Source organism: Petromyzon marinus, chromosome 25 (assembly GCF_048934315.1).
Source record: "Petromyzon marinus isolate PM22_M1 ecotype Great Lakes invasive population chromosome 25, UKy_Petmar_22M1.pri1.0, whole genome shotgun sequence".
In the NCBI taxonomy this organism is placed as follows: domain Eukaryota; kingdom Metazoa; phylum Chordata; class Hyperoartia; order Petromyzontiformes; family Petromyzontidae; genus Petromyzon; species Petromyzon marinus.
Window position 1 is genome coordinate 4,077,584 of NC_133691.1, and position 21,889 is coordinate 4,099,472.

At 42.7% G+C, this 21,889-nt stretch overlaps 1 protein-coding gene across 4 annotated transcripts in view; it reads right to left on the minus strand.

Annotated features, from left to right (window-relative positions):
- Positions 1-21,889, minus strand: part of SPG7 (SPG7 matrix AAA peptidase subunit, paraplegin) — a 30,939-nt gene that overhangs the window by 2,840 nt on the left and 6,210 nt on the right. Inside the window, exons 2-15 of one of the 4 annotated variants that reach the window (XM_032960676.2) lie at positions 20,528-20,630; positions 14,374-14,463; positions 13,776-14,014; positions 12,761-12,900; positions 11,867-11,969; positions 9,959-10,084; positions 7,744-7,906; positions 7,064-7,237; positions 5,841-5,965; positions 4,448-4,550; positions 3,618-3,728; positions 2,058-2,173; positions 1,659-1,815; positions 270-433 (exon numbers count right to left, since the gene is read on the minus strand). In XM_032960676.2, the coding sequence (XP_032816567.2) occupies positions 270-433; positions 1,659-1,815; positions 2,058-2,173; positions 3,618-3,728; positions 4,448-4,550; positions 5,841-5,965; positions 7,064-7,237; positions 7,744-7,906; positions 9,959-10,084; positions 11,867-11,969; positions 12,761-12,900; positions 13,776-14,014; positions 14,374-14,463; positions 20,528-20,630 (1,914 nt within the window). Of the gene's footprint in view, positions 1-269; positions 434-1,658; positions 1,816-2,057; positions 2,174-3,617; positions 3,729-4,447; positions 4,551-5,840; positions 5,966-7,063; positions 7,238-7,743; positions 7,907-9,958; positions 10,085-11,866; positions 11,970-12,760; positions 12,901-13,775; positions 14,015-14,373; positions 14,464-19,471; positions 20,427-20,527; positions 20,631-21,889 lie in introns of those variants that run through there. The other 3 variants (XM_076069639.1, XM_076069638.1, XM_076069640.1) reach the window with 3 other exon arrangements.

The window sequence follows — 21,889 nt, forward strand, 5'->3', positions numbered from 1 at the left end:
CGAGCAGATGGAGCCGTGACATACATGCAACAGCCACCTACATGAGAATGAGTGGCCAGTACAGCCAAGTAGGCCTCTTGACATTTCTGCAGCGTTTGAATGCCGTCTCCTTCTGTGTTTTCTCCTGGCACTTCGAGTTTCCCTCCCTCCAATAAAACATGTTCACCAAGCAATGCAATCATTCCAAGTGAGACCTCTACTGCAAAAGAATCCTGAGATTCACTGAGCTACACCAGTGCTACTGTATTACTACTATAATACAAACTCACGTGGTCCATGACCTCTTGCAGGGCTCGGCTGTATGGACGACGCCCAGGGACTCCTTCCTCGTCGGCCGACGGAAAGGACACGTGACCGACCACTTCGTTCATGCCGAATGAGCGGATCATGTTGTAAGCCAACCGAGTCACCTTGCGGAGGTCATCTTCCGCACCTGCCACGTGACACATAAGGCAAGCACGCATCACGAGTCACAATTTGGGGGTGCGCGTATGTGTATTGAACTGTGCTCATAAGTCTGAACTATAGGTGTTATGCATAATTAAGGTTTTTGGGTTAGATCGCGTTATTTATGTGTCGTAACCCTCCACCATTCTGGCGAATTGCCCGATGATGCTGGATGTAATTAACAGCGAAACGTCGTACTCAAACTGTAAATGTTGTGGATTCACTCTTCAACACACCGGTGGGCTAAAGTAGTGAATTATTTGTCTTTTGTCAACGTGACACTTTTTTTGCTAATTGGCCATGTCGGGTGGTGGAGGGTTACGACACATTTATAAATAACGCGATCTAACCCAAAAACCTTTATTATGAATAATATTGGTCGCGAAAGCCTACGTGTTAAACTATATAGGTGTTATCGTTAATTGCGGCAAGACCAGAAATCTGCACTTCAAACCAAACGACCCTCATTCAATTTGAAGTTGAGCACATCGCTAACCGAGAACTGGCCGACACAGACTGCGCCAGGTACAATTTGTTTCATTAGGTACATCAACTCAGACAGGATATTATCCTGCAGTCATTTACAATAACGACCGCACAATTGGTAGTTCAGCAATTGGGAGGTGTGTAACAATCTTATATTTATACAAGGGTTACGAGTGGTACAATTATGGTAACTAAAAGTGATACTGTGAATAGGGATAAACATATTTTTGTTAAAGGTTCATCTTATTCTCGAATCAATAAAAAATGTAGATCACTCATTTGCTGTCATATGATGGGTCATGGGATCACGATCCAAAATCGGGACAACCTTTATTGCCAAGGAGCGGAAACGTGGTGAATTGTCACATGCCTCGCAGTTAAATATTTTTACAATCCAATTAATTTAAGTAATCAACAACAAATGTTCCAATGAATCTTATTATAAATCAATTACACCTGTAAATATAACAAGTTTAGAGACCTTCAAATACCTTCTGAGGGCCTTACATTAACACACACTTGTTTTGCCATAATTGAATGAGTGCACTGAAATTAGCAACAGCATTGCTAGTTAAAAAAAAGCTCTCCTCTAGCAGTGACACCATCACCTGCGGCCTGTTCCGAAGGAGGTAGCCTGTGGCCTATATGAAAGTAAGGATACGGCCTGCGGTCCCCATGAATGTTTCCCACCCCCGCTTTAGGAGTTACAGAAATTGTGCAGGTACCGTTTGTGACCTTGTTGAAAGTGATGGCCTCGGCGACACGTCCACCCAGTGCCATGCACATACGTTCAAAGAGCTCTTCTGTAGAGTGCAGGTACTGGTCTCGGGGCAGGATTTGCGCAAACCCCAGCGCCGCATTGGTGCGCGGTGCAATCGATACCTACCAAAGACATCGGCAATGTTCTTAGAAGTGCTTAAAAGCAAGGCCGAGGAGGACAACGCTGAAACTTTATAGACACCGATGGGGAAAAAGAAGCACCATGGGAAGCATGCCCATGGCCTTCCCAGAACTTTAGTTTGTTGTACCATTTCTATGCTATGTAAACATAAAATGATTAATGTGCTGCACAGGGTGTTCCCATGGATGCAGAGATGTGTGCAGGCCGCATCGGCTTATCCTACCTTCAAGACGGCGTCTGTGTGTTGAAGGAGCCACCCCGTCACGGCATGACCAGACTCGTGAAAAGCCACAATCCGCCGCTCCTCCTTCGACAGAATCTTACTCTTTTTTGCCGTCCCTGTACAGGTGAAGGAGAGGTGCTGCTGTAAGATAGGCAAGCTATGCAGTTTGGTAACAACTGCCTTTTGGTGAATTTTCTGCTTCAGATATCAATACTGTTCAAAATATAGATTTTCTTTTAGCATGTGACAGTAAATTTTTACATGCAGGCTTTCATGGACCAATTTTATGATTCATAATTGGTTTCTTTTGGATTAGGTCGTGTACTTTTTTGTAGTAAACCCTCCTCCACCTGACAGCCAATTAATGAAAGTGCCACGTGACTCAAAAGTGCCAAAATTATTATCGCTTCAGCAGGACCGCCGGGGGTATTGTTGTCTCGGGAGTAATCTTACAATAATTTAGATGAGAATGACGTTTTGCTGGAGATTACATCCAGCATCAGGTTCGTAACATGAGCTCGAATCGTCATTGCCCATTCAAATGTTGTGAGATTACTCTCCAACACCACCGGTGTTCTGAAGCAGTAATACCTTTTGGCACGTTTGATTCAGGTGACACATTTTTTTTTTTTTAAATCGGCTGTCGGGTGGATGAGGGTTTATGACACATTTATTACACATTACCCAAAATAAACCAATTCTGAATCAGGTGAGTGTGTTGGGACATTATCTTTTACAATGAAGATATGCAAACTATACTGTACTGTTAATCATCTTTAAAGTGACACTTATTTGCATTTTAAAAATATATATAAATATCCTTTATAGTCATTTGTGTGAAGCGTTTTGAGAGATTTTGAAGGTGAAATCGTACACACCCACTTGACAAATGAGAGCTGTCAAAAGCCAAGAACCAAACTAATTTAGATATCCTCAACCGCAGCAAAATTTACGTGTCGTAAAACACTGACTTTATCATGTAGTGGCTAAAAACCAAACGAGTTCAGTACGAGTCAGCGAATTCCAACAGCAGTATGCAAGCAAAGTAATGCACCGAGTCAGCTTGTTGTCTTTTGTGAAATTAGTTTGTAGACTCAAAGGCTCAGGGCTTCAGGACAACATGCAATAATGACCACAGGCAATCACCATCATCATCACGGTCCATGGGCAGATAAGCCCTGAGGTGTCCACTGCAATGTTTCGTCATTTGTTTCCACTTTCCTGTGTCTTGTGCCAATATGCTCAAGCAGTGCACATCCTTCTGGCACCAATCTCTTATATCGTCGTCAAGCCATTCTCTGTTAGGTCTTCCTCTCTTTTCGGTTCCTTCCATTTATCCAAATTTGCTTGTTGCTATCCAACCTACATGTTTCCAAATTGTGCCAATTCTTCTTCTCATCACTGCATGCATGAAGTCTTCTTATAAGCGCAACCTTTTTCTTACTGCTACGTTGGTCACTCTGACCAAAGGCAATAGAAGACGTTAAAATAAAATAACCCAAACGTAACACGTGCACGTGCCATGGACACTTGTGCTCCTACCAGCGTGCGAACACTCACCAGCGATCACCCTCTCCACGGCGTACTCAAAGTCGTCCACCCCCACGGATTTGCTGTTCTCCCGCGCCGCGTGCAGCGCCGCCTCATTGCAGACGTTGGCGATGTCAGCTCCTGCAGGGGAAACCGTCGCACCAAGGGCTCATTTACCAACAGGCCGACTGCTTTTACGCCACGCAGGCATGGCGCACAAAGAAAACAACAGTAGGGACCAATCATAACTCATACCCCCCCAATTAGCGGAATGAGCAGAGATGCGGCGTTACACACCGCACATGGCGGTTGACTTACGTGACAAAAATGCTCAATATGGATGGGGAAAAAAAAATGCTGTATGTTTTCCATTTGGAGTGAAATTCACATATGCTGCTTTATCTACATTTATTGACTTGGGTCCAAGTTGAAATTCGTTTAAGAACTGATTTTTGCGTTTAGTTTGTTGTCCTTCTCCCGTACCTCCGATTAGCAACGGTTGGCCACGTACGATGCAAAATGAGTTCAACATACATTTTATAAGAGGCCAAATTGCACTCTCAGGTTTGTACATCTAAAGTACAAAGCTAATTTTGCCGAGTGGCAGTCCGATTCAACGCGTGCTTATTAAAGCACGTTTGAACGTTTCTTCTTAACCAAAGGAATGTTTTTTTTAAATATTTTAAAGAAAACCAAAATAGTTTGGGGGTTACTATGAAATGTATTGTTTAAGGTCGCAGAAAAATACCACTGCTTCTGATATATTTCACACTGCAGTATGTGAATGCGCGTCCTTGCAAAGTTATATGGGCACAAAAAGCCACAAAACTGGAATGTGTGCGATGAAAACTCCGTCTCACCACTGAAACCTGGTGTGAGCTCTGCCAGCCGTTGTGAGTAGTGAGTCTCCAGCTGTGCCAGTTTCAGGCTCTTCAGGTGTTGCTCAAATATCTCCCTTCTCTCCTGCGATGCAAACAAACGCAACGTACATTGTGATTTCAGCTCATTTGTAACCGTAACCACCGATGGATCAGAACATTACAGGGAAATTGTGATGTACAATAGTGCGGGGGAAAAAAAAAAAAGAGTTCTTCATCATAGCCAACGTATTTAGCAGTGGCCACTCATTTATTTATTAGCTTGTTGGGCGTCGCAAACAAAATAAATAGCAATTATTCAAATGTACACTTGTCAAATGTGGAATTTTGTAACAGATGTGGTTTAAGGCTGTGTAGCAAATATAAAGTTCTATCCATGAGAGGTTTTTTTTGGGTTAGATCACGTAAGAATAAATGTGTCGTTAAAACCGCCACCACTCGATACAGCCAAATTGTGAGGTTTGTCACGTAAACAAAACATACCAATTTATTACTAGTTAGGATAAATTAAACAAGTGTATTCATTGTAAGTGTAGCTTGGGACAATAAATGAATTAAAAGGAAATGTTAAATATACATGCGACCCAATTCATGGTTGAGAAATAATTGCTTCTGTGGAATTTTGGCAGATGGGTGTAAACATAAAGGGTTAAACAGAAATAACACTTCCGGATGTCGCTTTTTGACAACGGATAACGCCTGGCACATCCACCATAACGGCACATTCAATTACATTGTAAACCCATCGGAAAATGGAATGCCTGCAGATTATGGTCAACAGATGTCTAGCATCATTCATGAAGGCCACCGCCACAATGCAGAGGTTACGGGGACACACGCACAGCGACTACAGATTATGTCCAACAGCCGTCCTGCTTCATCAAGATTGCCACTGCATGCATGAACAACTGGAAATGGGTGTGACAAATACGGCACTTTGGCCATCAAAAGAATACAGCCAGCAATGGGACGGAAATTTTACTCTCAAGATCTTCCAATTGAAACACATAACACTCAATTCACCAAGACGTCCTCGCATTCTTATTTACAGGTTTACAAGGAAGTGAGCATGCTTCCATTATTATAAGAAAAAACTGTTATTCTAAATCGGTTACCGAGCATAGGCTCAAAAGGGTGAAAACGCCAAGCAGCCAGCAACAAACAGCAATACTACAGCTGTTGTAAATTACAGTTACTACATTTCAGTTGGGAGTTCGAAGAGTTTGGGGGGGGAAAAGGAAAGATGGGAGTGAATTCCAAAGTTGAGCAGTCCGAGGAGGATGGAGCAGTACGAGTAATGCTTTGACCCGAATTAAGTAACGAGCTCGTTTCTGTGCAATACGTTACACGAATGGCCGCATAGCCAAGGCAGCACCTGCAGTGTGGGCAGGTCGATGTAGATGTGCCTGTCGAAGCGGCCGGGACGCATGAGCGCACCATCCAGGATGTCGGCACGATTTGTAGAGGCCAGCACGATAACGTGGTCCTTGGGACCCATTCCTGAGGTGCAGGATTTATCAGAACCTTGATTTAGACTGGAGGAATCCGATGAGCTATGAAGCGCTTTTTCACACACGTCCTGTATGGGCGCGGGTTGGCAAGTTACGACAGTAAACAATACAACTACAGCACTGAAAAAAAGAGAAAATGGTAAGCAAGTAACTAAATATAAATAATTTATACATTCATTACTTATGTAAGTACAATTTATCAGGCTTGGGCAAGGCAGCAAAAACAACAAAACAGTCCCAGACCACACCAAGATAACACCGCAAGTCCCTCAATAAAATGGGACATGAACATTGAACTAGCGATACACAAGGAAAGTTACAAACCACATTAACTTCCATTAACCAAATCCTTCACTTAATACAGCCCTGAGTCAACCCACTGCTGGATGATGAACCCCCTACACCATGGTCTGTCATGGTTGTTTGACCGTATATCACCACATTGGTCAACTGTGGGTAGAGTGAAGGGTGGAGTCCAGGACCAATTCAGATATCACTCGTCACTAACCTTAAACCGGGACCGGCAATGATATTCGTGTGGCCGAGATCATCACGCAGCGGAGCTAACAACTGCGAGCGACGTTGTTTTACCCTGCTTACATGACGCTTGTTATTTTTACATGGCCACTTTGACAGGCACAGTCGTGGCGTAACAACAATGGTATATGCCTGTACGCAAGAGAGAGCAAGAAACCACCAACAAGAAGAAAAAGTCGACTACTGATAAACTTCATGCCGGTGACCAAATCAACCTGAATGAACCAATGTCTCCGTTCTTGGAAGATACTCAGGATTCATTCTGATCAGTAATTGGGTGAGTGACCACGACACATAAAAACAAAGCTTTGTAGTCTTGCAGCCTCTTTGTAGGCATTCGTGGGCACTTTATGCTCCCACGTCTACGCTCGCCACCTTCACCGACCTACACTGACCAGCATGGTGAAGTACGGTCTCAACAACTCGCATGCCTGACATTATGGGGAGGCCCTTATCCAGCAGTGGATTGACAAAGGGCTGTATATGTATGACACTTAAATGGCACACGAAGTACAAAGCATAATATGCGCAACGCTCGACCACCACGCACCATCCATCTCGACGAGCAGCTGGTTGAGCGTTTGCTCCTCCTCCGTGTTGGCAAAGCCGCCCGTGTTTCTGGAGCGCTTCTTGCCCACAGCATCGATCTCGTCGATGTAGACAATGCAGGGCGCCCGGGCACGTGCCTCCTTGAACAGGGAGCGCACACGAGCCGCCCCAAGCCCTACCCACACACACACACACACGTCCGTCGCATAGGTTTACTTGCGTCACGCAAAGCGACAGAGATTCGTCATAACAGGGCTGTCTGCTACATTGTTTAGAGACACAACCAAAAACCAAATTGCTCTTGTAGATATAAATCTAGGGTCCGAGTCTGACATTCAGTTTGAAGCTTTATTAATAAAACTAAGCACTGTCAGATGCTCCAAAGTTCATGACATCATTGAAATGACATTGTATTAAAACATAAGTGCCTGATATCAGTGACCCAAACATTAAAAATGTTTTTCTTATTTACAAATTTGTGTTGCCCAGTCCAAGAGATGTATATGGCACAGTCAAGAAGACAACACTAAAAAATATCTACTGGGAAATAGTTTTGGGCTGGATCTTCCTTTACGAGTCAGTCCATTTGCGCTCACTTAACCCAACGATTTCAACTTTGTACTGGCAATTACAATTGGGAACACACATATGTCTCCCCAAAACCTCCCTCCTCTCCCTTACCTCCAATGACCTCGACAAACTCGGAGCCGGCCATGGCCAGAAAGGGCACTTGGGCCTCCGTGGCCACAGCCTTCCCCAGCAGAGTCTTCCCGCAGCCTGGGGGACCTAGGAGGAGTGCCCCCTTGGGCACCTTAGCCCCCAGCTGCAAGTAACGCTCCGGGGCCTGGGAGAAGGGTGAGGTGGGGGAGGTGGGGGTCGCAGGTCCAGAGATCAGCTAGGACTTAATTGCAATATCAGGTGAAACCTTCTGCGGCCAGACCACCAAGATTATATGGCCTTCCAAAGATACACAAAGAAGATATATCCCTTCTTCCCATTGTCTCCACGATCAACTCCCCCACCTACAAACTGGCTCGTTTTCTGTCTGATATACTACGACCTTTCAATGGAAAAAAACACCTCTGCGGTACTAAACTCCACTCACCTGGTATCCACAATCAAGGGTATTTCCCTGTCCCCAGACGACCTGCTTGTCAGCTTTGATATGGTTTCCTTATTTACCAAAGTTCCGGTACCTGATACCATCGCAATCATTGAAGACTTGGTTCATCAAGGACTACATACGGAGGTACCCCCTCTGCTGAAACATTGCTTAACCAATACATACTTCACCTGGAATGGAACTTTCTACAGTCTGAGGGCACCCCAATGGGTTCCCCCCTATCTCCAGTTGTAGCCAACGTGTTCATGGAAAAATTTGAAACCGACGCCATACAGACTGCCACTCTACGCCCGACCTTATGGAAGAGGTACGTGGATGACACATTTGTCATCTGGCCCCATGGCCGACCTGCTCGAGACCAATTCCTCGACCACATCAATTCCATACACCCAGCCATCAAATTTACCATGGAGGTCGAAAAAGAACGCAAGCTACCCTTTTTGGATGTCTTAATTAAAAGGAGACCTGATGGTTCAATGAGCCACTCTGTTACCAGGAAAGCTAGCCAAACTGATGCTTACTTAAAACCAAATTCCCACCACCATCCATCCCAGCAGAACTCCCTCAAGACTCTATACCATAGAGCCCAATGCATTTCCAACCAGGATCACATTACCAGTGAACTCAAACACGTACACCAAGCTCTGAAGGCTAATGGTTACTCCGACTACACAATCCGCAAAGCCATCACTCCAGTCATAAAGAAGGATCCTCTTGAGGAACCATTCAAAACCATCACGTTACCCTACATTGCGGGGGTCACAAAAAAGATCTCCAAAATCCTGAATAAACACAAGATCCAGGTCCGATTCAACACAGTACATAAAATCCGTGATCTAGTTCCATCTGTAAAAGATGTGGTTCCAGACATACAGTACCCGGGCGTTTACAAACTAAAGTGCCTCTGTGGTAGCAGCTACATTGGAGAAACCAAACGACATATCTCGGACCGCATCCGTGAACATAAAGCAGACCTGAAACACGGTAGGACGAACTCCTCAGCCGTGGCAGATCACTGTTATAAATCAGTGGGCTCACATGACATTGACTTCTCCAAGACGGAGGTTCTTTGCAAGCCATCCGGCTACCATGAGAGATTCGTTCATGAGGCCATCCACAAATACAAGCACAGAGACAATTTCAACCGAGAAGATGGATTCTGGCTTAGTAACCATTGGAAAGATGTTTCAAACCATTTCGGTTCTTAATTGATTGTATTTTACGGTGACCTTCAGACCGCAGCCCTTTCTCTGGCATTGCCTCTTAATACTCACACCACGGTTAATGATATGGTTTAGAACATGTAGTATAATAATAGTATAACATTGTAATGTTTAACATAACTCATAAGGCAATATATAGCATCGTAATTGCCCCTTAGCATCGTTATTGCCCCCTTTTTTGCTTTTTGTTCCCAGCCTCCTCCCTCCCCCGCTCCGGAGGTGGGGCTTGTAACATGCCAATTCAACTCTGCCCACACAGTTTCAAAAGACGCAGTCCTTGCTTGACAGCGTCATTCAAGTTCTGTCTTGTTGATAGACCTGTTTCTTCACCTGAAGAAGGCCACTTGTGCTGTGGCCGAAACGTCGTGAGAATTTTATTTCATTATTTTATTTCCATTCTACGTGACTTTACCGAAAGAACCAAGAAGATGCATCTCTGCAGTCAACGAAAGCTTTAAATCGAAAAATGAAACCTAAATACTTGGCAAAATATGATGCAAGGTTCATAATTAATCTTTCAATTGGGTGGGTGTACGACCAGCTGCTGTACCTTCAGATAATCCACAAACTCCATGACCTCCACCTTCGCCTCGTGCATACCGGCAACATCCTTGAAGTTCACGCCCTTCCCGGACTTCCCGTCCACCACGGTGAATCGTGCCATACGCAGCTGACTCTGGAAGATGTGGACACATGCACATTTAGTACACCTCTAAGCGGTCCTATTTATGTCTGTCAAGCATTCTATTGTCAACACTTTAAATGATATAAGTCCATTTAATATAAACGCAAACATCAATATAATTCATAGTGCAATACAGCAGACAATGGACATTATATAAATAAAGAGTTGTGGCCAAATTGCAAACCTATTAGAATTCTTTGATGCCATTTAACTGCTTGGAGTAAGCATTATGCAACAAGAGGAAGTGACGGGTTACAACCCTGCCATAGTCAAGGCCACAGAGTCAACATATGTGGTTTCCGATACAGGAGGCTCAGAAAACAACCCTACACCATGGCCAAGCATGTGCCGTCATTGTCCCACTCGTGGGAACATAAATTCGTAGTCAACAAGTAATCCGATTATTTTTGGTTGGTGAATGTGCATCTAATAAGTTGTGGTGTTTCCAAGCACAAGTGTGGCAGGAAGCCAACCGCAGCTCTCAAGAGAGATTGAGGCCATTGCCATTCTCCATCGAAGCAGCGGTGTTTATACCGGCAAGGAATTGTAGCAGCCTCTGTCTGAACCTTATTTTGTTACCCACACGGAATTTCAATATAAAACTGTGTTACCCGTGCTAAAATAGTATACCTGCAGTAAGTTTTAATCGTGTAAAAATGTATCAGATGCCAAGATAACCTCTTTGTGGTTGTATTATGAGCATGTAAAAACGTAGTGTTTATGACTAAATCACTTTACATGCAGGGAGCTCGTCAGATCTCGAAAGATAATTATTGCTCAGCACTGATCGTGTTGGATGAGCGACTGCCATGCTTAATATTTGCTGTCAGCTCCAGGACTGTTGTGGTCAGCAGAGGGCAGTGCAGTCTAAGCCATTGGCAATGCTCCCCCACATTCACCAACCAACAATGAGGAACATTGTGAAGTACAGTACCACTGACAAAACAATTCCTACAATCCACGTCCAGCAGCGGCAAGATGACAAAACGACTGTAACATGTACAAAAATTTCGATTTAAAGCTTTCGTGACTGCAGGGATTCATATTCTTGGTTCTTTCGGTAAAGTGACGTAGAAGGGAAACAATTAAAAAACAATTGTTTTATATTTTTATTATTTTATTGTTTCCCTTCTATGTGACTTTACTGAAAGAACCAAGAATATGTACAAAAATGTTTAATTTGCTGTCATTGCATATTGAAAACTGCATATTGCTGAACCGATTTTGATAATGGTCAAGTTTTTTAAATCGTAGATGAGCTGATGATTAAATACAACTGCAGATAAAACAGTGCTTTGCTTTGATAAGTGACTAAACATTCTAGAGACTTCTGAAACATTTGTACACGGAGCATAAACCATCACTCAAACTCCGGACATCCTCGTAGCAACTTCTGGCTAACCATCGAACAAAGATGGTCACTGCATCACACGCTTTCAGATGCAGTTCTGCAGCCGTCTGGACTGCTCTTCCATCTGATCTTAGGAAGCAAGTGGAGCTATGCACCTTTATATCTCGATTGAAAACTCATTTCTTTTAGAACTTACCCTTCCCTCCGCATCTCCGATTAGCACGGTGCGAACGAATTTCTACATACGTACATAAAGCACAAACAGGTTCGATGTGCTTACAGCTGTGGATGGATCAAGTGAGAACTCAGGATATCCCCAAAAATGTGTTTTTTTTTCCCCCAGCGACGACTGGAAAATAAAATAAACAGAGAGAAGCTGGGGGCAGGAAGGTGAGTTGTAAAAAATTTGACAAACAACTTACAAAAGCGCCAAATGTTCCTTCCTTTGCAGCATTCATACCCTGGCGAAACAGCATCCAGAACAGGAAGATCCCGGCCACTGAGATTGCCAGCATCTGCACGATCCTATGAAAAAAGTACAAATATAAATATTCATCCATAATAATAGTATTTCTTTGAGTTTACTCACTTAAGTATAAATATTCATAATCAGAGAAGTACCTTATGTTTTTCGCCAGTCCTACCTATTTAATGTTTCACAAACGAACACCAAATGTAAATTTTGATTTAAAGCTTTCGTGACTGCAGTAATTCATATTCTTAGTTTTTTCGGTAAAGTCACGTTGAAGAGAAACAACAAAATAATATATATAATATATATTTTATTATAATATATTTTATTATTTTGTTGTTTCTCTTCAACGTGACTTTACCAAAAAAACTAAGAACACCAAATGTGTTAAATTGCAAACTATTACAAATTCAAAGATCACAAACTTAAGCTATTTTATGCAATATCGTGCACTAAAGCTGTAGCAATGCGAGTTTGAACAACTATAAATGATAGCAGTTTGTTGATTTACTACTGAATGAAGGCGTCTCATACTGTGCTGTTCAAGGGGTTGTTAAACCATACTTCACCATGCTGGTCAGTGCGGGTGGGCGAAGGGGTGGAGGCCAAAGACCGGTTCAGATATAACTCATAACTGAAATTATCCGTGGCCAGAGATAACTCACGTTACCAGGTATATAGTGCAGTGTGCTCACCGAACATGATTTCACAGTTCCTAAATGTATCTAAAGCTCCATAGGTAGGTCAAGTGGGAGAACCATCAATCTATATTCTCCATTTGTTGAAACAGGCACAAGGTTTTATACTTTTTTTTTTTACAATCCCTCCCGTTTTGTACACTCACCGCTGGAGCATGGACGTGCGACGGTAAATGACGGGGATTCGATCCTTCGGGTCAATGCCCAGCTCATTCTCAATAGTCCTCAGCTTTTCCTCAAACTTGTCAATGTTTGGGACCCGCATCGAATACACCCTCGCCACCCTCTGTTGGAAAATGGGGTCAGAGAGGCATGCAAATGATGATCGTATCAACTGACATTCAAAGTTTAGAACTGTGTAGCGATGACAATTAACCGCTCCAACCTACCAAAAGTGCAGTTTATACCAAAACTCCAAGCTGTTTTGCACTGGGAGATTTAACGCATACAACAGACGTGGTAGAACATTGGTCAAGGGCGTACTGATTTTCTATTGCACCATAGGCAATAATACTGCATTCAAATCCATATTTATTGTGAGAAGTGACAATTCAACCAAATGCAGAGAGACTGACAAATACTGTACTCAAGATCACACTTAATTTTACATAGAATAAGATGAATATCTGTTACTGTGCAGGTGACATAGCTGGATTTTAAGAAAGCAGCATTATAAAACGTATGTTTAGCCTTTGAATACAGGTTCATGCAAATGATTCTGGACTTTCCTTGGTTGTATTGGGTAGGCAAGTTCATAATCAAGTGTCAAAAAATATTGGTGGACGTTGCTATCGGTTAGAAAACTGTGCAGGATGGAGGACAGTTTACGACAACAGCAATCTACTGAGCTACATAACCCTTTTTCAGAAGTGACCTGGCCACAAATGATAGGTCAACGAAGTGGCTCATCATGTGGAAATGTATAGCAGCCAAATACTCAAAATGCACGTTGATTCTAAATGTGGACGGAATAACGGGAAGACCTGGAATAAAATCAACGTGACCATGGGGAGAACATGCAAACTCAAAACATACAGGCTTCAGGTGGTTGAGCTCGAACCCACCACCCTCCTGCCTACCAGGCGAGGTGGTTAACACCTCGCCCACTAATGTAGGAAGAATACGTTCAGGGGTGCACGGAGAAGCGACGCAAAAGCAGACCTGCTGACCGGAGATGACGGCGCCAGGGTGAATGGTGACGTACACCACCTCACTCTCGGGCGTGACCTGCACGCTCGCCACCTCCCCCTTGGCGAGCATCTCGTTGGCAAAATCGTTCCACGACACGCTGGATTGGGTGTCGGTCAGCAGGTTGACCAAGAGCAGCACAATGCCCGTGACCACAAGCGTGCGCAGTCGAGCCATGTTGTTGTGACGCTCCTCCTCCTGCTGCCTCTTTTCTGTGTCCACACACAAATCATCATGCTTATAAGCCACGATCAATCAACTGCACACATGCATGCAAAATGTAGGGGGTGCCATGGAGCAGATTGCATTCTTCTTGAATTTCAAAGGACAAATATTTCTAATTAAATCCGAGCAACGCACTCAACATATGTGATCACAACTGCATGTTGTGAACTCTAGCACATAAATGTTAACTGTACAGTATACGTGGAGTACCCATTCGCAAAATTGTCCTGCGGCAGCGGAACGTACTTTGTTGATTAGAAAGTTTTAATCAAACAAAGTGCTCTTTCCAAATTGCAATGATGTAAGCTGCGCGGCGAGACAGTGTGACAACAGGAGACGTCCATACCTTCCTCATCCTCCCCCGATGTTTGCTTCTGCTCATCGTTCTTCTGGCCCCGTGGACGCGGTGGTGTACTGAAGTAGCGCAAGCTGCTGACTGCAGCCCCAGACAAAAGGACAAAAAGAGCTTTATATAACACAGAAAGTGTAAATATGCTTTCAAACTCGTGGGTGATTAGTCATTTTGATGCCATTAACTGTACTTGACTGTTCCCTTTGGCTCTATCATTTTTAGATGTACCGTAGTACATCCTCCGAATCCCCTAAAAAGTAATCAAACATTGAAATATGCAGTCACAAAATATTTCTTACATTTTGACTTTAAACTTTCGTTACTGCAAGAATTCATATTCTTTGGTTCTTTCGGTAGAGTCACGTAGATAGAAAAATAATAAAGTGAATAAAAATGAAATAAAAACAATAAAAAACACTAATGTAGACGATAGCCCGGTTCTTAATCGAGTGTACTGGCAATCTATAATGTAGACTGTTGCCTGGTTATTAAGTTTGGGGAATGTACTGGTAGTCTATAATGTAGACTGTTGCCTGGTTTTTAAGCTGGTGAGCATATTGGCAGTCTATAAGGTACACTATAGCCTGGTTTTTAAGATATATTTCTTATCCAATTTATCTTCGGATTGGGTAAACAGCTGCCTACCCCTACCCCCAAGCTGGCAGCTGTTCCCCTATGTGGCTGTATGCCTTATAACCTAAATTTGGGCTTCACATAATTAAGTTTCCATAATAGTCATATACCAATTGCAGTATGGAAAGTTTTTAAACATACAATGGCTATTCACTTCAAAGGCTCGGAGAAAGAGCAGACCATGGTTTATAGATGTAAAAAACTATATAACACTTTTATATAATATTGTAACACCAAGCATAACAGGAGGTAAAACAAATTTGAGCAATGCACCACGAATGCTAGATCTTATAAAAAAAAACCCAGAGGATTCCTATAAAGCATGCTCTAGAAATGTGATTTTTAAAAAGTTTATCTCCATTGTGCAAGAGCCAGCCAAAAATGTTGGGCTAGTGTGTTTAAAAGCACTGGGCATGCAAATTTTAAACTAACATGACCTACGGGGCCAGTAGAACCAATCAATTTCACTGCAGTGCTTTGACAAATTTATCCCTGGAGAAAACAGCGTTAATACTTTGACAAATTGTTCCCATTATTATAATTGAACACTTACCATGGTGTTAACAAATTAAATAATTTAAAAAAGTGTCGACTATAATTCACGATTCCAAAATAAACACGGATGACATACAAAAACTAAACCATACACTTAAGCACCAAACCTATTTAGGATGAAAAAAATCCTTCTAAGGAATTATAAAACGTCATTCTGTACTTATACAAAATACTGCTAAACATTAGATAATATACATTGGAGGTTACTGTAAATTTCAACCTAAAACAGAGGATTAACGTTTCATAAAAATATGGCCCCAACGACAATAAATATGGCTAAATCTTCAGACTTTTGAAGAGTGCAATGGCCAAAGTGCAACTAATAATGAGGTCATTCAGTAGGGGTGGAGAAAAACAGAAATGCCTCATTTCAATAACCAATTGGAACGGGCCTGCGGACAGCCCTGGGAAACCACTTTTCCCACAAGCAGTGGGAAACACCCGGGGCTCCCTGGAGGCACTGGTCTTGCGATCTCTTGTTCCCACGACGACCAGGCCTCACCGAACCAATCAGAATCAGTTCCCAATAGCAGATGCCCAACCTCCCTTTAAGGTTAAATAAACCATACTCCAACCCTGGAAACATTCATGATCACGGGTTCAATGTAGATAGGAGACATGTGCAAATCAACTTAGTTCAATTGTCTGGCGATGTGCGTGTTAAACTAAACAAATAGACTGCATTTTCGTTTAAAACAGCTTAACCCAGTTTATGTGTTAGACTGGGTCAAGAAAAAACAAACAATGACATTTTTAAAAGCTTTATTTTTGCTCGTCACACTAGTCACAATATTATGTTAAATAAATAGATTTGTTAAAAATGCAAGCAAGGAATCGGTTAGGTTTGACTTTTTTTATTGCATTTATCCACGATGGAAACCAGGCAGTAATGCCAAGGATGTGTCATCATGGCACGTGCCGCGTCTGTGTTGCGCACAAGATTTCGCAACTGGTCCCTAGGACGGCCCTTGTGAAAATAAGGTAATGTGCTTGCTGTATTGAACTCTCCAGCCGGATTCAAGTCAATTACGGCCAGTTCAGCCAGTGGAGGCCTGACATGGAAAACCCATGTGATATGGGTTCTCTAGCCAAAACCAGTTCCAACATGATGCCCAGTGGTGATAAAACTAAGCCAACAAAGTTCCTTTTTTACACAAGTATACTTTGACAAAGTTAACCTGCACAAACATCATAATAAAAGCAAATTAGATGTCATTGTACAAAAAGTGGATACACATCATAATTGATGTACAATACAAATACAGTATGTTCAAGTACAGCATGGAAGAATAGTCAATAGAATGAAAAGCTGCGTAAAATGCAGTTCAAAATGTATAGGCAAAAAAAAGTGTACTACACTGCTCAACTTTCCACGCAATACTTTACCTAATAATCTAAATAGATGACAACAAAAATGACACGGTAGTCAAGATATTTTGGTGTGGGAGGGAACAAAAAAAATATTACAGTTAAGCGGGTTAAAGTCTTTCCTTCCACACCCAGTTGGTTAGTATAGGGCATTGTGCAATTGCTGCAACAACAGCTGATTGCGCAATCCTTGGCTATGGTTACATCACTGTGCTTTCTTCGGGCGACCTTGCACTGTTCCGACAATGCTAAACTTACACTGCGCCTGCATACAGTGGCCATCGGATCCGTCTCAACACGCGCATGCCATCACGCCATTAAAAATGCATGGCAACCTTGCCCACACACACCTGTTTGGATGTCAGGCATTCAGAACTGACCATCTGGCAGACGCCATCATCGTTAAGTGCAGTAAGAGTAAGCATTCATTTCGCAATGCGTTGGGCAGTGAAAATGGGCTCGTATGTTAACGAAATTTATGGTATTTTGGTAAGGTAGGTTTCATGCATATATGTACGAGTGGCCAAACAATTACATTTTATTTGAGAAAATACTGACAGGTGATTGTAAACTACAAAACGTCGATTCAAAAATGGGCACACTGTACTGACAAGTCTCTTAAAAGACATGCTACTTGTCAAGAAGGCTTTAGTAACCAGTTGTAATCTGACGTACAAAATCACTTGTTTAAATACCTCGTGTTGTGGATGCATTTAGAATCTCCATTGACACTATTATCCGATAGCATCCAAATTATATTAAAAAAAACATTCCTTAATCTTAGTTATATTTTCAGAAATAGCTCAATTACAATACACAATAACGCGGTTTAGACCACGGTTAAACGGAGTCATTTGGAAAAAAATAATTCAAATATCCAGGGTCAATTTGGCAAAATAATCCTGCCGTCAAATTGAGTATGGATGTATGTTGAACTTCTTTCGTACTGTATGTAGTCAACCATGATAATCGGAGGTGCAGGGGAAAGACAAACCACAAAAAAAGTAATTCTAAATAAATTAATTTCCAATCTAGATTTAAAAGTGTATAGCGCCAGTGGCTTCCAAATGTCAGAAGAGCGTTCCAGACGGCCGCACAAACGCATCTAAAAAAGCACGCAATTCTGTGACCGTCTTTGTTCGATAGTGAGCCAAAAAGCCACTGCGAGGATGACAAGAGTTCGCATGATGGTTCATTCTCCTCGAGTATGGACACACATGCCGATACAGCGCTTTTTGCACTGCACTGCTGAGGTACCAGTCCTTCGGGGTCTCTCCCAAAAGGATGACAAGCAAGCAACCTAGATTCCCATACCTATCCCTCAGATACTTGCATGCAGCATTGTGCAAAGCATTCCACTACACAGCAGCCATGCAAGGGCTGCAGTGCTGTGTGCATACACATCACGCAACTCAGCGGTGTGCAACGCTGCATTGGCGTGCTGTGTGCATACACATAGCACGCCATCCAGCGCTGTGTGGAACACTGCATTGGCGTGCCGTGTCGCAGAGCGATTTGTACATTTCTGCATTTAAGCATCCGTGGAATGGCTCTGGGAGAGGGAGCTTCGCTGACCACGATGTTAGGAGACCCGGTAGGACTGGACTGGTGCCCCGAGGGGAAAGGAGCTGATGACTGCGACCCTGTCAGTGTAAGCAAGTCAAAACGCCCCCAGATAAGGGTCCCCCCCAATGCCCTTGCCTATTGGCCGCGCCCCATTTGGTGACGTTCTTGGTCACGTGATTCTGGGAGGGGGGGGGGGCTGTTCTAATTGTCTGTAGTCAATACAGCGGATAAACAAAGTTAGTTCGGAAAATTCCCCCCCCCCCCAAGAAAACTAAATAATCCCCGGTTGGGACCCCGGAAATTTGGATATCCCCCCCCCACCGTTTAACCCAGATAAACGATATTTGTATATACAGCACTTTAACATACACATAGCTGAAGACGTATTGAAAATGTAATACTTGTTATAACTCAAACAGCTGCGCATAACCTTTATTTTAACATTTCCTTCTAAAATATCGCATTTTATGCGTTTGATGCGTTCTCCTAGCTGTTGTGATCAAGCCAAATAATGGAAAAAATAATATTGGAATGGCTCTGCACTGGCACCCGACTGCATGATGGTTTCCCAAATCCGATACAAAAGGCACGCACATTTTGATGTGGTTCACGTCAAAACGATAGCGAATTCCTCTAATCCTCACTGAAAGTACAAGGTAAACATTTTAACAAAAATTACACAATACAGTATTCTCAGCATCCTAAATGCATTTTACTGCTGTTTTTATTTCTTACAAAAATATGCAATGTGGTGGACAAATGAGGATTCTTCCAGAACAGGTAGTTCAACATACCAGTGAAAAAAACAGAGGGACTTTGACCCCTACTGTGTTGACAAGCGTCCAGGTTCACTCTTGCTTGTTCTGCCCATCGGCAATTTATGACACTGAAGGAAGGTGTGTAGTGCGATCTAAGTGAAAACTAAAGCGGGGAATGAGTGTAGAGGGTGCGTTGTGGTGTTTGAACGTACTTAGAAGGAATATCGGGGTGCTTCAGCCAGCAAGAGGCCCTCTTATGTAAAGACATAACCAGCATGGTACAGTATTTATAAACGACTGCATGCATCAGCCACTTTTTCCTGTTATTTTGAAAGTTTAACTGCAATACAACAGCAACAAAAATTCGACAAAACATCAGAATATTTCATTTAATAATGGACTACTGCTATACAAGTTCATTTTAATGCAACTCTACATCATCTGTGGAATCACAAGTAACCAGATTTATCATCTGTATTCAAGATTATACCTCATTCCTTTGCAGTGCCGTTGACTGTTCACACCGAATCAGCATGGCATATTACCATAGTTTTAAATGACTATAACTTCACTTCGACACATTTACTACAACTACTCATCAAAAACGCATGCTAATGTTCGGTTCTAATGTAGGGGGAATAAAAAAAATGTTCTTAATTGTCCAAAACATTACATTTCCGAAACATTAGATATTGTTCCTTTTGGACGATGCTGTGTGAAATTTAAAAAGCGAGCAGGTGTGAACATACTGCACGTGAAAACAAATCAAAGCCTATTTTTTTTTACCCAAGTCAACTTATTATTAAGTAGACATTTTTATTTAGCCCTTTGTCAAACTGCTGGATGGAAGGCATTATTATCACTCCATGGCAATTGTAGGCGTTATTTTATCAGACTTTACTATGACGGACAGTTCGAGTTGGTGAAGGGCAGGCCCACGGCTGGTTCAGACATCACCTCACCACTGATATTGGTTATGGTCTGGAATCAAACTCGGTCGCCGAGTTCACAGTATAGCGAGTGCATGAACCATTGCACCACTGCTCCCTTCCCCCAAGTACAGTATATTTAAGTACACAAATATTAGGCCAGGGTCAGGGCCGATGAGAGAGTGCTTTTTTGTAGACGCAATGAATGCATTAATAATTGAAAACACACGGGAAAAATACATCTGGGGATGTGGTGGGAACGTGTGGGGGCAGCTTGACAACCAGTGTGTAGAATAAACGGTGCAGTACTGCACTGCGACACACTATCTAAACCCTTACCTAAACTCCGCCACAGCAGAGTGGTGTCTCTGGCGGAAAGCTGTGTCAGACTCAGTCGTTGCAATCCTGCGTATTGACCTTTTAAATGTAAGCTGAGGAGTGCCTGCACAACAGACCATGGTGATTAGTACTGTACTCTTTGCTGCAAAGGCGGCGAGCGCGCGCACACACACACACAGCATGAGTCACTGCATGGCTCATTCAAAATGTACCACTGTCAGACACATTTTAAAGGCTAGTGGTTGGGGGTACACAAGCACATTGGCATCCAATGAATGATATTTCAGGCCTATTCATACACTGTATTATTGCGAATTGTTACTTTTAAAATATAAAAACTGAATATCTGCAAAACAACTTTAAAAGGCGGTTGAACAATATCAGACACATACAGCACTGTTCCTAGGCACGCTTTGTCTATAAGAAGCAAGCCGTGTGACAAAAACATGCAATTTCATGGAGTGCTTTTCAGAGGCAATAATACAACACACGTCCATTTGGAGGAAAGGGCCAAACTCATGAATAAAAAGAAACCAGAAACGTACTTCCAACACCCCTTTTACTGCAGGCTAGTTTAACGTCAGAGCAGTTTTGCCATTACTTTTTATGCGAGGTTAATTGCACCACGTCACCAGCACACAATGGTCCCTTATCTATACGAAAACTGAAGATACAAACATAATGGGTACAATCACTTGTCATGTAAGTTCCAAGACACACACTGTTACCACCACCTACAAATGTTGCTCCAAAGGTCAATGGTCCAATTTAACAAGGTCAACAGTCACAGCCCTACATCGTTGAAACGGCAATCTGCGTCTTGTCGACTGATCAAGCCAAAGTGACCCTCAGGATATTCTTTGGGTCTTTCGGTAAAGTCCTGTAGATTGGTTCAACGAAAATAACAGGGGTCACGAAAAAAAATTCCAAAATCATGAGCAGTCACAATATCCAGGTTCGATTTAACATGGTAAATAAAATTCGTGATCCGATCCCATCTGCGAAGGATGCAATCCCTGACATGCAATACCCCGGCGTCTACAAACGAAGCTGTGTCTGCGGCAGTGGTTACATTGGGGAAACTAAGCGACATGTCTCGGACCGTGTTCGTGAACATAAGGCAGATCTGAAACACGGTAGGACCGATACCTCAGCCGTGGCTGATCATTGTTTTAATACGTGGGCTCACACGAAATTATTTCTCTAAGACGAAGGTACTTTGCAAGCCCACTGGCTAGCAACAAAGATTCGTTCATGAAGCCATCCATATATACAGACACAGACACAATTTCCAAAGAGATGGGTACAAACTGAGCAATCATTGGAAGGACGTTATCAACCAGTTTAAGTCATAACTGGCTA